Source organism: Phocoena sinus, chromosome 16, assembly GCF_008692025.1.
Source record: "Phocoena sinus isolate mPhoSin1 chromosome 16, mPhoSin1.pri, whole genome shotgun sequence".
Taxonomy (NCBI): Eukaryota; Metazoa; Chordata; class Mammalia; order Artiodactyla; family Phocoenidae; genus Phocoena; species Phocoena sinus.
In genome coordinates, this window is record NC_045778.1 from 62,736,371 (window position 1) to 62,750,112 (window position 13,742).

The window sequence follows — 13,742 nt, forward strand, 5'->3', positions numbered from 1 at the left end:
CTTCATCCCTGAATTCAAGTTTAAATATTTCAGCAGTAACCTGGTCCCTGCATAACTGTGCCTTTGGGCCCATTAAATAATCCTAGGGGCCAGAGTAAATCATCCATACTACCGCAGCCCACTCAAACTTTTCCTTGGTCAGTGTGGAATGCAAAACACAGATGCATCAAGTACTTAAAGTCACTTAGAGAACTAGTAACAGAGCAAAAACAGATTAAATGGCCATGGCTAGATAAGGGCCAAGGGCAGATCTCTCTCTATATATAATCTAATTACACTGAAGAGACTGTTTAAAAACCTTGAGGATATGGGAAGGGGGAAGGGTAAGCTGTGACAAAGCGAGAGAGAGGCATGGACATATATACGCTACCAAACGTAAGGTAGATAGCTAGTGGGAAGCAGCCGCATAGCACAGGGAGATCAGCTGGGTGCTTTGTGACCGCCTGGAGGGATGGGATAGGGAGGGTGGGAGGGAGGGAGATGCAAGAGGGAAGAGATATGGGAACATACGTATATGTATAACTGATTCACTTTGTTATAAAGCAGAAACTAACACACCATTGTAAAGCAATTATACTCCAATAAAGATGTAAAAATAAAAAATAAAATAAAACTATGTTGGTCTTAAATATTGTAACTGAAACGTCTGACATATTTAAATGCCATCTTTCCTTTCTCTTCTTGCCTACAGGCGCCTATATCAGGAAAGTATGTTATTTCACCCAAAATGGCACTTTATGTTGAAAGCTTATACTGAGATACAAAATTTTAGACCAAGAAGTGAACTCTGAGATGTTCTAGAGCACTTCCCAACATCTGTTCCATAGGACACCACTATTGTTCGATCTTAATAGATTTTTTTTTGAATGGATCCTTTTGTAAAAGGTTTTCATTAATGCTAACTATACAGCTTTCTTGCTCACAGGACATCCTAGAGCCTTTAACGTATCAGCGAGCTTCTGTTAGTCTCTAGGCAAGGAGCATGGAATGGAGTTTATTTCTTTTTTTAAACTCACGATCATAGAACCAAATTTTCATGAAGCATCTCTAAGGGCATTTTATTGAGTAATGAGTTTGAGAAAATATTATTGTGAATCTAAGCTCCGTATTTTAAAAAAAGAGAGAAATTGACAAACCAGCCCAAGGTTCAGAGCAGGGGAATGACAGATCTAGGTCTGGAATTAGGGTCTCTCGCTGTGAATCAAGCAGCCTTTTCATCACCCACACCCCAGTTCACATCGATCTTCTCCAACACAGACAACTAGATCCATACTAATACTACTATTACCTTACTTTTATAGAGTATCTGTCCTCCAAAATGCTCAAAGCACTTTCATATGTGTTGCCTCATTTATCTCACTTGAGTAGCTCAGAATGAGCTCCAAGTATGGTAAGGGAGGAAAACTGTCACTAGGTCTCCCTGTCTGGAGGGCCTCACACTCTTAATGGTAACAGCAATATTAAAATCTCCCCACCTCCCTCTCTGGTCATCTTTACCATTATATTAATTTTTTTTAATACAGCTCAGGGTAACCTCAGTCTTTCAAGAGTTGATACAATGGCAGGGGATGGTTAAAAAAATTTTGAGCATGTAAGTGCAGGTTTGTCTCAGTTCCTTTGGTGGGCATGAAGCTTTGTTCCTTTCCAGCTGCAGCAGCCCTGCTTTGATAGAGGGTCCTGAAATAATGCATCTTTGCCAAGGATCACTCCACCCAACCTGGGGCTTCTCTTTGAAGGTGTAATGGGATTGTAATGAGGCATCTCACTGCCTTAAATAATAAACACCCACTTGGACCAAATAGTACATTCATTCGCTGTAGTGGTTCCGATTTTTCTGGGGACAAGCTAAATTAATCACCCCATTCTACACTTGGACCTCAGATGAGGCTGACTAATGGAACCTGCTCATCTGGGAGAGTGTGGGAGGGGCCAGACAGCCAATTCAGGCTCAGACTAAAACTCTTCCTTCCAGATTGGCAAGATGCCACTGGGGGCAGCTGTCAACAGTGATTGGCGCGATGGCTATGAACAAGCAACGCACAGTATGTGTTTCCCAACACTCCAGCCAAGGGGCCAAGTGGTTTCTTTGTTTTAAAATACCATTCTGAGGCTGCACAGATCAATGGGACTTTTTCTCTGGATGCTCCTCAGTATATAAAAATTTGGGGGGTGGGTGCTGCTCCCTTTTAGTAACAGAATCTATTAATTTATTTAGAGAGTAGAAAAGTGTAATACAAGGAATGCCAGTTTGGGAGTCAGGAGATTCAAGTTCTAGCCTCAAATCTGCAGCAAGAAGCATCTGGTTTAGCTGAAACTTATTCCACTCAAAAAGTATATTCCCAAGAGTAAGCATGATATGAGTGGCTTGAAACTGCTGTTTCCTGATGTCTCTTGAACAGAAACATCTCACTGCATTGAGTATGTTCTTGTTTTTAAAGGTGAAAATCTTGCAAGACAACTACTTCATTTATTGGTCAAAGACAGCAATTTATTTCAGTGCTCAAGTGAAAAAAACAACAAAAACAAAACAAAGCAAAACAACCACCAGCTCTGCTGGACTTACCAAGGTAACACGATCATCTCCCTCATGGATCTCCCTAAAAGATTATCAAGGGTAATTTTAACAACACTCAATTTTTCTTTCACATACTGACTTTACCCAATTCTCATCTAAGGCACAAATCCAATGCTGTGTTTGTCTTTTTGGAAAATGTTTTAAGCCAAATCAAGAGCAAGGAGCATTTAAACATACACAGGCATAGGCATATAGTTCTGGGCAATTACCACTGTCATTAATCTCTTAGCAGCTGAAAAAAAAAACTACTAATATGGAAATAGTTCTTTGCAGTTAATAGTGTAATTTAATGTGTGTTATTATCTCTAATGGGCTGAGGTTTACAGCTCACTTTTCACTATGCTAGGGTTAGGGGCAGAGTGATGGCCAAGGACGAGAATTCTGCCTGGAGAAGCCACTGTCTCTCCTGGGAGAGGAGATCTGCAGTGCCCTTGTGCTATATCTATCACTGATTCCCTGGGCAGGTAGCTGATGTTGGTCCAAGATAGCAAACTACAAAGTCACGGATAAAAATACAAGACAAAGAGTCATGAAAACACAATTGAAAAAGAAGTTATTTATGTTCTTTGTTCAACCAAAGGTTTCAAAGCTGAGCTATATTTAAACCTACACAGTCCCCTTCTTACAGCCACACACGTCTCCCTTGTTCTATTGATCAAGGCACACCTGTCAGAATGGCCATCATCAAAAAGTCTACAAATAACAAATGTTCGGGAGGATATACAGAAAAGAGAACCCTCCTACACTGTTGGTGGGAATGTAAATTGGTGCAGTCACTGTTGAAAACAATATGGCATTTCCTCAAAAAACTAAACATAGAACTACTATATGATCCAGCAATTCCACTACTGGGTATATAGCCAAAGAAAACAAAAACACTAATTCAAAAAGATAAGTGCACCTGAATGTTCATAGCAGTATTATTTACAATTGCCAAGATATGGAGGCAACCAAAGTGCCCATTAGCAGATGAATGGATAAAGAAGATGTGTGTGTGTGTGTGTGTGTGTGTGTGTGTGTGTGTGTGTGTGATGGAATATTAGCCATAAAAAAGAATGAAATCTTGCCTTTTGTGACAACATGGATGGACCTAGGGAGTATTATGCTTAGTGAAATAAGTCAGAAAGAGAAAGACAAATCCTCTATGTTATAGCTTATATGTGGAATCTAAAAAGTAAAACGAATGTATATTAAAAAAACAGACTCACAGATATAGAGAACAAACAGTGGTTACCTGTGGGCAAAGGGAAGGGTGGAGCAGCTAGATAGAGGTATGGTATTAAGAGATATAAACTATTATGTATAAAATAAATAAGCAACAAGGATATATTTCATAGCACAGGAAAATATAACCACTATTTTGTAATCTATAAAAATATTGACTCACTATGTTGTATACCTGAAGCTAATACTGTAAATCAACTATACTTCAATAAAAAATTTAAAAATAAAAACACTCACATGTCAGTGGTTGTTGCTAGGAAAAAAAAAAGGCACAATACATTAACAATTCCTGGCTACTTAAAATACATCACAGTGGCAGCAAGACCTCAAATCCACAGCTTTGAGCTCCCAAGTCAGTTTCACTTCCACTAGGTGGCGCTCCATATTAACGCAGTTCTTCAGTGTTTGTGGCGAGAGAGTCTGGGGATGTTAGCGGTTGGGAGTCTTTAACTTTTTTCTGCCACTCTTTTTAAAGGAGTATGTCTTTGGGAAAGTCTAAAAAATTAGCTGTGTCTCCGAACCCTAAAGAAAACCAGTCTCGTAAGTTCCACCGGGAAAGAAAGCAAATGTCGGATGCTACATAGCTGCATCACCTCTCCATGATTAATAACAACAAAATGTTATATATATATATATATATATATATATATATATATATATATATGTATATGTATATGTATATATATGTATCATACCTGTTGCACTGATATACTGTGTATCCAAAGCATAGTTTCTGTCCTGCTAGAAAACCAATACATCCCACTTGAAAAGCAAAAGCACGTCAGTTATCAATTTACTCAGATGCTCCTACAGCAAGAATTCCAAAGAATTAGAGAGAGAAAGAGAGAGGTGGGGGAGGGAGGGATGGACCACTGAGAGAGAAAGAAGGATAAGGAGGTTGGCAAAAAGGAAAGTAAAGAAGTGAACTTGAGAAACAGAGATGGGGGATGAAAAGAAATAAATAACTACGAGAGACTGAAAGAGTCCTTGGGGAAAAAGAGTAGACACTGAAATAGAGAAACGGATTCAGGCCATACCTTGGGCAAAGCATATTTGGGCAGCTTCATTTGGGCAAACGCATTCCTTCGGTAGGAAACGTAGTAGTGTGGCCGTCCTCCTGATGTCAGCTGGAGCGTAAACATAAAGGGTGTAAGAAGAGCTACTACGTTACAGGTCACAGAAGGACAGCCCCTGAATGGAAGGGGGTAGCTGCCAACACAACAGCGTAAGTGAGTATTGTGGGCCAGTGTAAAGAATTGGCATTCAGTTCAGAAACAACTTAGACAGTGTATGTGATTTCAGAGGCCCAAAGTGAACCCACTGCACAAAAATACAATTCTTCAATTTGCCCTGTGGTGCAGAAGTCAGGAGACATTTTTAGCGATTTTTTTTTTTTTAATAATACAAGCCTTAGGGTATATTGGATCTGTGTCCCTCAGCAGCCCAGCCATCTAGCCCCAAGACTTTGACCACACAAACAGGTCCCTGTGCCAGATGAGAAGGGAATGGTCCAGGTCACAAGGTGGCAGAACGGGAGCCCCCATCTCGGCACTGAATTCCGGTTCTGTGCAGTCACACTGCTGGCTGTGAGCATGTCCCACACACAGCAGTGCTGCTGAGGTGTTAGACGAAAATCCAAGCCAGGATCGTGGTTCAAAATCATTCTAGACCTCAACCTCCCAGAAGAGAACAAATGGTGAGCTACCTCCCCCAGGTCTGCCCAGAATGTACAGCCCAAAGAACCCTGTGAGTCTGAGGGAGGGTGAGAAGCGCTGCGGTCTCCAACTCAGCTGAGCACCACGAGGTGCAGGCTGTGAGCAGTGCACTGCCACTCTCTTTCTCCTTTGGAGCCACTCTTTCTTCCCCACCTTTATTGAGATATTATTGACATGCAGCACATGCAAGTTTAAAGTGTACAATACGATGACTTGATATGCATATATTGTGAAATGATTACCTCATATAAGGTTAGTTAACACCTCCATCCTTTTACTTAATTGAGATTTTGTATCTATGTGTGTGATAAAATTTCAGATCTATTCTCATAACAACTTTCAAGTATATAATACAGTATAGCCACCATGCTGTTTATTACTTATACATCATATAGCTGGACATGTACCCCCTTTGATGGGCATCTCCCCATATCCCTAGCCCCCAGTTCCTGAAAACCACCTTTTTACTCTCAGTTTCTATGAATTCCTGTTGCTACTCTTAACTCATATAAACATCTGGACTTTGAAGTCATCTGGAGTTTGCATACTCAGAATGTCAACAAATGCTCTGGGTGAATTTTCACCAGACACGTAAAAATGTGACTAGAAAGTTATATTCACCATGACGTGGCCAGACCACCTCTTGGTCCTAGTGTCGAGTTATATGTTCATAGTGGCCTGGGTAGAAAATATATAAAACTCTAAATGCACAATTGATTTTCATTTGTGAGTCATATATGTGGATTTTAAACTGTTACTAGAAAACAGGAAAGGTCCCTGGAAGCAACACTGATAGAGAAACGATTTATACACAGAACCAATATGGGTAACCATTTCCCATTTTAATGTCACTTGATAATTTGATGCTGAAGTTATCAGAGTGCTCATTATTCATTTTCCTAGAGGAAAAGGAAGTGTGTATGTGTGTGTGTGTGTGTGTGTAACTGTGAACTACTTTAAAAGTACATAGGCTGATAGTAAGGAATTTGAACATTTACTTCCCAATACATGGGATTAAATATTCTAAATTATGATTTCTTGTCCAAGTAAACATACTAGTATCTAGAATGTCTCAATCACAGTGAAACTGTAGATTTATTTATATATATAAACTATTTATCTATTGTACCTTTGTCAATTTTAACATGGAAAGCAGTAAAGGAATTTTTAAATGTTTTGTCCAAACAAGCCTAAATTTGTCCTTAAATGTGAAAAGAAACAAAGCATTCTTGTTCCTTCTCTCTTCTAACCACTCCTGAACCCTCAGCTTCTCAAGCTGTTTCCCACTCTTGCGGAGGTGAGAAACCTGTCTGAATGCATCTCATCTAAATTCTCTTGACCCTGATCTCAGTCGTGCCTGTAAACAACAGAGGCTGATCATGCCCTATCGGCTCTACCTCTCACCACCTCCAGGCACCCCACACTGACAAGTCCTCCAGACACCACCCCAAGGAAGGAATTACTATTCTGTTAGTATAGAAGCTTCAAATTGGTAATGTTCCTTTTGTTAAAAAAATAATGCCTTGGTGGTGGTGGGGAAAGGGTAAGCTGGGACGAAGTGAGAGAGTGGCATGGACATATATACACCACCAAATGTAAAATTGAGAGCTAGTGGGAAGCAGCCACATAGCACAGGGAGATCAGCTCGGTGCTTTGTGACCACCTAGAGGGGTGGGATAGGGAGGGTGGGAGGGAGGGAGACGCAAGATGGGGGAGATATGGGGATATATGTACACATATAGCTGATTCACTTTGTTATACAGCAGAAACTAACACACCATTGTAAAGCAATTATACTCCAATAAAGATGTTAAAAAAAATAATAATAATGCTTTTTTTTTTCTTTCTTTATTGCTTTTCAGGGAGTGTAAGCGGGCAAAGGGGCTGCATTAGGGACGGAAGCAGGGAAGGGAAATGTCTTTGACACAATCAATGGAAGTGGATCTTTCATACCTGAACAAACACATAATCATCCTGGACAATCAAAGAGTCTGGGTCAATGTAGCCTGGGAAAGGTTTGTTTCTGCTGGCCTCTGTGCAGTTCTGCATTCCGCAGGTCAGGTATTGTGAATCTGAAATAAACGAGGGTGGGGTGATATACACACAGCATGTTAGAGTCAGAGTGGACATCTCCTACTTCTCTTGCTGTCTTCAAGCCTTTCCACAAACCTCACATTCTCTATTCACTACATTACTGTCACTATTGTCGTTAAAAGTATTATCAGTATTATTTTACTCACTTGCTGTCAACACCACCATCACTATTTCCCAGTGCCTCCACCAACTCTTGTCATCCTAGAATATTAAATTCCTGTTAATTAAATTTTTTCCTTCCAAACCCAAATGAAAATATTTTCAAAAGCTGGCAATAATACTTGTGCCTTCTTAGTTATTTTTTCTCATTTATAGGCTTCGCCTCCACACTTCGACCTTTGATAAACTGGGAAACACACACATATGTGCAATCATCAATCACCTCACGCTAGAAGTGCTGTTGTTATAAACAATAAGGTGCTATGTGAAGATGAAGGTTTTTCTTCTATTACTAATTGGAAATAAAACAGAATTGAGAGGAGATTCCCAACTCAAAAACTTTGCCCTCATTTTATAGGTGAGTAAACTAAGACCCTGCATCTCACCTGAGACTATAGCAGGTGATAAACATATCAGTAATAACAACTCAATAGATTTGATCCCTGTTGCTGGAAGTATATTGTATGAGGGAGGCTGTCACTTTTTCAACCCCAACTATTCTGCCCTCTCTATGAATCAGATGTCACTTAAAAGTCCTTTTGCCTCCTTGCACTTAGAATAAATTCAAACCCTCTACCACCACTGCTTCAACTGCCCCTCATGCTAGTCTCTTCTCTCCCTGTGACTCTTCTAATCTAAACTGCGATATGTTCAGGAATTTGGCCAAACTTTCTACCACTAAAGAGGCTTTACATTTGTATTCTCTCTGCCTAAACTGCTTCTCCCCAGGTTGTTCCCCAACAAAAGTCTAGATTTCAGCTTACTGTTACTTCTGAGGGTTTTCCATGATTACTTTCGATAACACTCCATCCTGTTAATTCCCTTCATGGAATTTATCACAATCTAAAGTCACCTTGCTCATGATTTATTTCTGCCCCTCTCCCTGTTAGAATATAAGCTCCATGAAGACAGAGACCTCTTTTGTCTTTGTTGTTTTCTCCTAGACCTCCAGATTCTAATACTGTTCCAGGCACATAGTACTAACGTAGTAAATAAATATTCCTTGGAACATACCACTTTACTGGAATATATCTTTTTGAATGAAAAAGGAAGTTATTTTACCTTTTTTTGGGTGCTTAATGAGTGGGTAAGTTTAATTTTAGGACATCAAAGATGTATGAAGAAATCAGGACATGATTATTTACATGAAATGGGGGGTAGGCAATCGTATGTTGAGTTGGATATTAGGATTCACTAATTGACTTCCCTGAAGGAAATTCCTAGCACTACTTTTCCTGAAGAACTTGGGTAAACCTGTATTCTACAAGGAGTGCCGCTAGGGCTCCAACTGACCAATGGCTGACGTAGCTGCTGATAAGCTCTAAGGAGAGGGAAGGAGAGCTTTATCTACAATCTTCCTTTATCACGCTGCCATGTGTGGTGATGGGGATAGCTCTCAAGTATTTTAACCCATCTAGTCCTCCAAAGATAAATTAAAGAAAAGCCTTTCAGGCTTCCCTGGTGCCGCAGTGGTTGGGAGTCCGCCTGCCGATGCAGGGGACACGGGTTCGTGCCCCGGTCTGGGAGGATCCCGCATGCCGCGGAGCGGCTGGGCCAGTAAGCCATGGCCGCTGAGCCTGCGCTCCGCAACGGGAGAGGCCGCAACGGTCGGTGAGAGGCCAGCATACCGGAAAAAAAAAAAAAAAAAAAAAAAAAGAAAAGCCTTTTACTCTCCCTTCCCTATCTCCTTTCTTAGACATTCTTATAGTTTCATTTTAGGGCATAACTCATGATCTTTCTCCCTGAAGAGAATTTCTGGGATTCATCCCTTCCCAGAACAGTTCTCCCCATGCCACACAAAATCTGTACCTGACAATTTCACACTCCATCAGACCCTTCTACAGCTTTAGTTGACTTCTGTTTTTCAAAAGGCAACTCAGGGTCATAGAAATGGAGATTGGCATCTGTGAGACCTGGGCTTGAGTTCTGGTGTGGTCACAGCTGCATAATTCAAAGGAAATTACCTTCCTGAATCTTGCTACCTTCATCTATTAAATGAGGATGCCAATGTCAACTATCCTTAGTTTGGCTCTAAGGATTTACTGAAATAATATATGTGCTAAATGCTTTGAAAGTCAAAGTTGTACAAATGTCAGTTGTTACTATCAACTATAGTGTTCCTATTTTCCCTTTTGCTTCTTTTCACAGTGATTACATCAGTTTGGGGCACACAGTTTGTCCTTAAGGAAACTTAATTTGACAGGTACTATCGGTGACCTATCCAATGCTCATTCCTCCCTGCCTCTTTGCCAGAAAAGCCAGTACTGGACCTGGTGGCTCATCTTTCTTCCACGTGAATCAGAAGCTCTGATGTGCAGGGAATAATCCTCTTGAGTCTATGCCCACTCTACTCGCCATCATTTGCTTTAGGGAAAGCCATTTAAACCAGTTCTAGTAAATAAGAAGTGAAAGAGATCTTTTAAGGGGCTACAGGGAGGCACAGCACAGAAGACCTTCTTCTGCTACCATACAACGCTGAGTCAACATGACGTGTGGGACTGCTCTAGCCTTCTTGCGCATGGAGGAGTCTTAGAGTTAAACTTACACAATAAGTATGATGAAGAGGCGGAAGGGACCTGTTCCCTGATGACATCATTGAGGTACTGATTATACTGAACCCAGGGCTGCCCTGTCTCTGTGCTTCTTGTTATGTGAGATAATGAATGAAAACAATTTGAATCAAAGGTTCAGAATTAGGAAGTCTCAGGCTTCAATTTACTAGTACAACTTCCAATTCGAATTTCTCAGACTGCCACCCCATGAGGACTTCTTGATGAATACACAGTGCTTGTTTTATCTATAATGGTGTCTAATAGTTTCTTTCTTAAGACCTCAACTTCCCCTTCAAAGGTCCCTGAGCAAGAATAAGATGGAAAATATAGACTTTTCACTTTTGTAACTCAACTATATAAAAATTATGAATCTGAGGGATCTGGGGAGAAATTAAAAGAACAGGGAAACTAATATTTGTTGAACATCTATGTGCCAAGTACTCTGAAGCATGTTCACACTTATTTGGTACATTTAATCTTCACAATACTATAGAGCATAATTTATCAACTGACTTTGCAGATAAAGAGAATGAAACTCCAAGAGATTATAGAAATGGCAGTAGGCGGTTTCAGACGGGGTTGGTTGGCCTCCAAGTCTGGTTTATTTCCACTATGTTGCATAGTGGAAATAATGCAGCCAATTGGTTGGGGCCAATTTTTGTTAAGCATGTTTTTTGGCTCCCAAGTATAAATGGATATACCTAGATTTAAAAAAAAAAAAAAAAAGCCTGTACCTTTGTATTTTTGTGCAGGGTCGTTTGGCAATATGGATCAACATCCTTTCGGGTTCATTTCTGAGAATTCGACTTGAAGAAATAATTAATGATCTGTGCCAAGATTTATCTACTCTGATATTCATCATAGTGTTGTTTATAATTTAAAAAAATAAGAGAAAAAGGCCAACAATTGAGGAACAACTAAATAGACTGTGGCACATGCATAGTTTGCTACTAAAATTCTGCCTTTAGACTATGTATGAGGAATTACAGAAATGCTTAATGCATTTTATATCATAAAAATAGCTTACCAATTAATAATGCTGTATCAATGTTAATTTCTTAGCTTTGAGAAAGAGAACATGGTTGTGTAAGACGTTAACATTAGGAGAAGCTGGGTAAAGCTGTGCTATCTTGCTAACTTCTCTGTTTATCTAAATTTATTCCCAAATAAAAGTTTTTAAAAAGTAGGTTACCAAAATATGTGCATATGGACACGATTTTATGCAAGTGGTATATATAGAGATGTCTACATATGTATGTTTACATGGGGAAAATGAATAAAAGTTATATATGTGATGTCAACACTTGCGTAGAGGCAGTGATGTGAGAGAGGCAGACAACCAGCGTCAGATCTTTGGTCAGCACTTCTCAGCCGGGGAAAGGGGCCAGGGGTCATGGTGGGCTTGTGGGATCCTGCTTGCAAGAATTAGAGAACTGTCTCTAATTCCTTTGCTTGTTCTATCTCTCTTCACTCCCCGTGCCACATACTGAGGTAGAACTGCAATGAGCCCTTCTTGAGCTGAGAATTACAAAATGTACAACCGATGGACCCAAGAAAAGCCCCAGGAAGAGGTCTTGAAACCATGTCTTTCCTGGAGGGTTCGAAGTGAAATTTGCAAGCTGAAGGGGAACTGATCAATTCCCAGTGGCCTGCCTGTGGTAAACTGCTCCTGGTTTGTTCTCCTTCCCCTCCTAATGGAAACAGAAAGAAACTGGCTGCACTTCATATTGAGGGACCAATCATTCTTATTCCCCTTGGGGCTCACTGTAACAACATTAAGCATGATGAACTCTTTCCATATTCAATTCCGGTGAGTTTATGATGCAATTTCATAGGAAGTATCTTGTAATTTGGCATTAATTAACATCAATTAATGTAGGCAACTGCTAGACTTTAGAATTAATTTCATTACTTTTCCCACACAGATGTTTTCCTTGCCACAGGTAATTAGGACACTGTGCGGGTCTTTCTAAGCATCTCGCTCTCTGCAACAGCTGGTGCTTGGAATAATGCAATTCCCATGCCCCCTGCGCTGCTCTAAGGGAGGGAAGCTGCTTTTTAAAGGCCAGGCTTGGAGCAGGGGAACGAGGGTTTAAATGCAGGCTTAGCTTGGTAAACCTAAGCAAATCACTTTACTTCTCAAATCTGTAAAATGGGAATAAACAGGAGCCATCCTGCCAGCGGTTATGAGGACTTAAAACCTCGGTGGGGAAATGTGTTCAGTCCTGTGTCTGGCTTGACTGTGCTCACGTAGTGAGAGCTGTGGCTGTGATCGAAGCACCCCCTCTTTCATCACCAGTACTGCTCACTGTGTCTCAAGGGAACCAACTGGGAAGCACTACAGACATTTCTACCTGAGACAATAGGCTTCCTTTATATTCATGCTTTGGTTTGGGTTAATTTTTTTAAGTAATTTTTTAAAACACCATGAAAAGTATTCTCCCGGTGTAATTAATAGATAATAAATATTCTATGCAGGCAGTGTGAGGTAGTGGGTGGGGCAGAACTGGAAACTAACTAGGGCTGTGAGATGACACAGAAGTCACCTTGGTGCCCAGCACACAAGGCAGCCCACCTGCAGCCAGATTGCTGTGCAGGGTCTCCCTCCCATTGGAGTGAAGGGCTAGGTCCGAGCTCTTTCTCTCTTGTGTTATGTGACTCTGAGAAGGTCATTTACCAAGCTAGGCTTCAGACTTTTTCTCTATAAAACGTGGGTTATTAGAATTTTAGGATCAAAGGAGGATGTTAAAATCAGACTACTGACTTTCAGATCCGAAGGTCTTTACCATCCTTTACCCACTGAAACCTCTTCCCTTCTCACTCTCGCCCAAGGGAACAAAGCTCTGTGATGTTGCTGGGAAGTCTGTGTCTCTGGGGCTTCCGCTCTTTTTAAACAGCACGTGCATTCCTGGCTGACACCCTGTGTTCATTCAGAGAGCTCCCCTGGTTTGAACTGCCTTTTCCTTTCCTGTGATCCTATCCAAATACTTCCTGGGCCCTTCTGTGGAGTTTTTCCTGAGGCTTGGGCAGACCTCTCCCTTCCCACAATGGCTCCATTGATAGTGACAGCAGCATTAACCTCCAAAACAACCAGAGCAACCTCTCCTCTGAGTCGGGAACTGTGCTGAATGGACCCCATGCTTTTTCTCTTCTAAACTTTGGAGAAAATCCAGAATAAGGTACTTTTTACAGGTAAAGAACTCCAGACTTAGGGATGATATTTGAACATTATAAAAGCTGAATTTTAAATAAAACCATAAACTAGGCTGGCAAGCATGAACACTTTAAAGCTCTCTCCCATCCCCCGCTAATTTTCAACTTTGAAGCAGAACAGTTTCTAAAGCCCATAATCTGTATATAAATTTTTATCTTGTTCTTTCTACTGTCCTATTATTTGGTTTGGAACATTCCTATTACATATTT

At 40.6% G+C, this 13,742-nt stretch overlaps 1 protein-coding gene across 5 annotated transcripts in view; it reads right to left on the minus strand.

Moving 5' to 3' along the window:
* The window catches only part of SORCS1 (sortilin related VPS10 domain containing receptor 1), a 575,069-nt gene that overhangs the window by 132,676 nt on the left and 428,651 nt on the right, over positions 1 to 13,742 (minus strand). For all 5 annotated transcript variants that reach the window (XM_032609239.1, XM_032609238.1, XM_032609234.1 and 2 more), the window contains exons 7-8: positions 7,468 to 7,586; positions 4,837 to 4,926 (exon numbers count right to left, since the gene is read on the minus strand). In XM_032609239.1, coding sequence (XP_032465130.1) covers positions 4,837 to 4,926; positions 7,468 to 7,586 — 209 coding nt within the window. The remainder of the gene's footprint in view (positions 1 to 4,836; positions 4,927 to 7,467; positions 7,587 to 13,742) is intronic.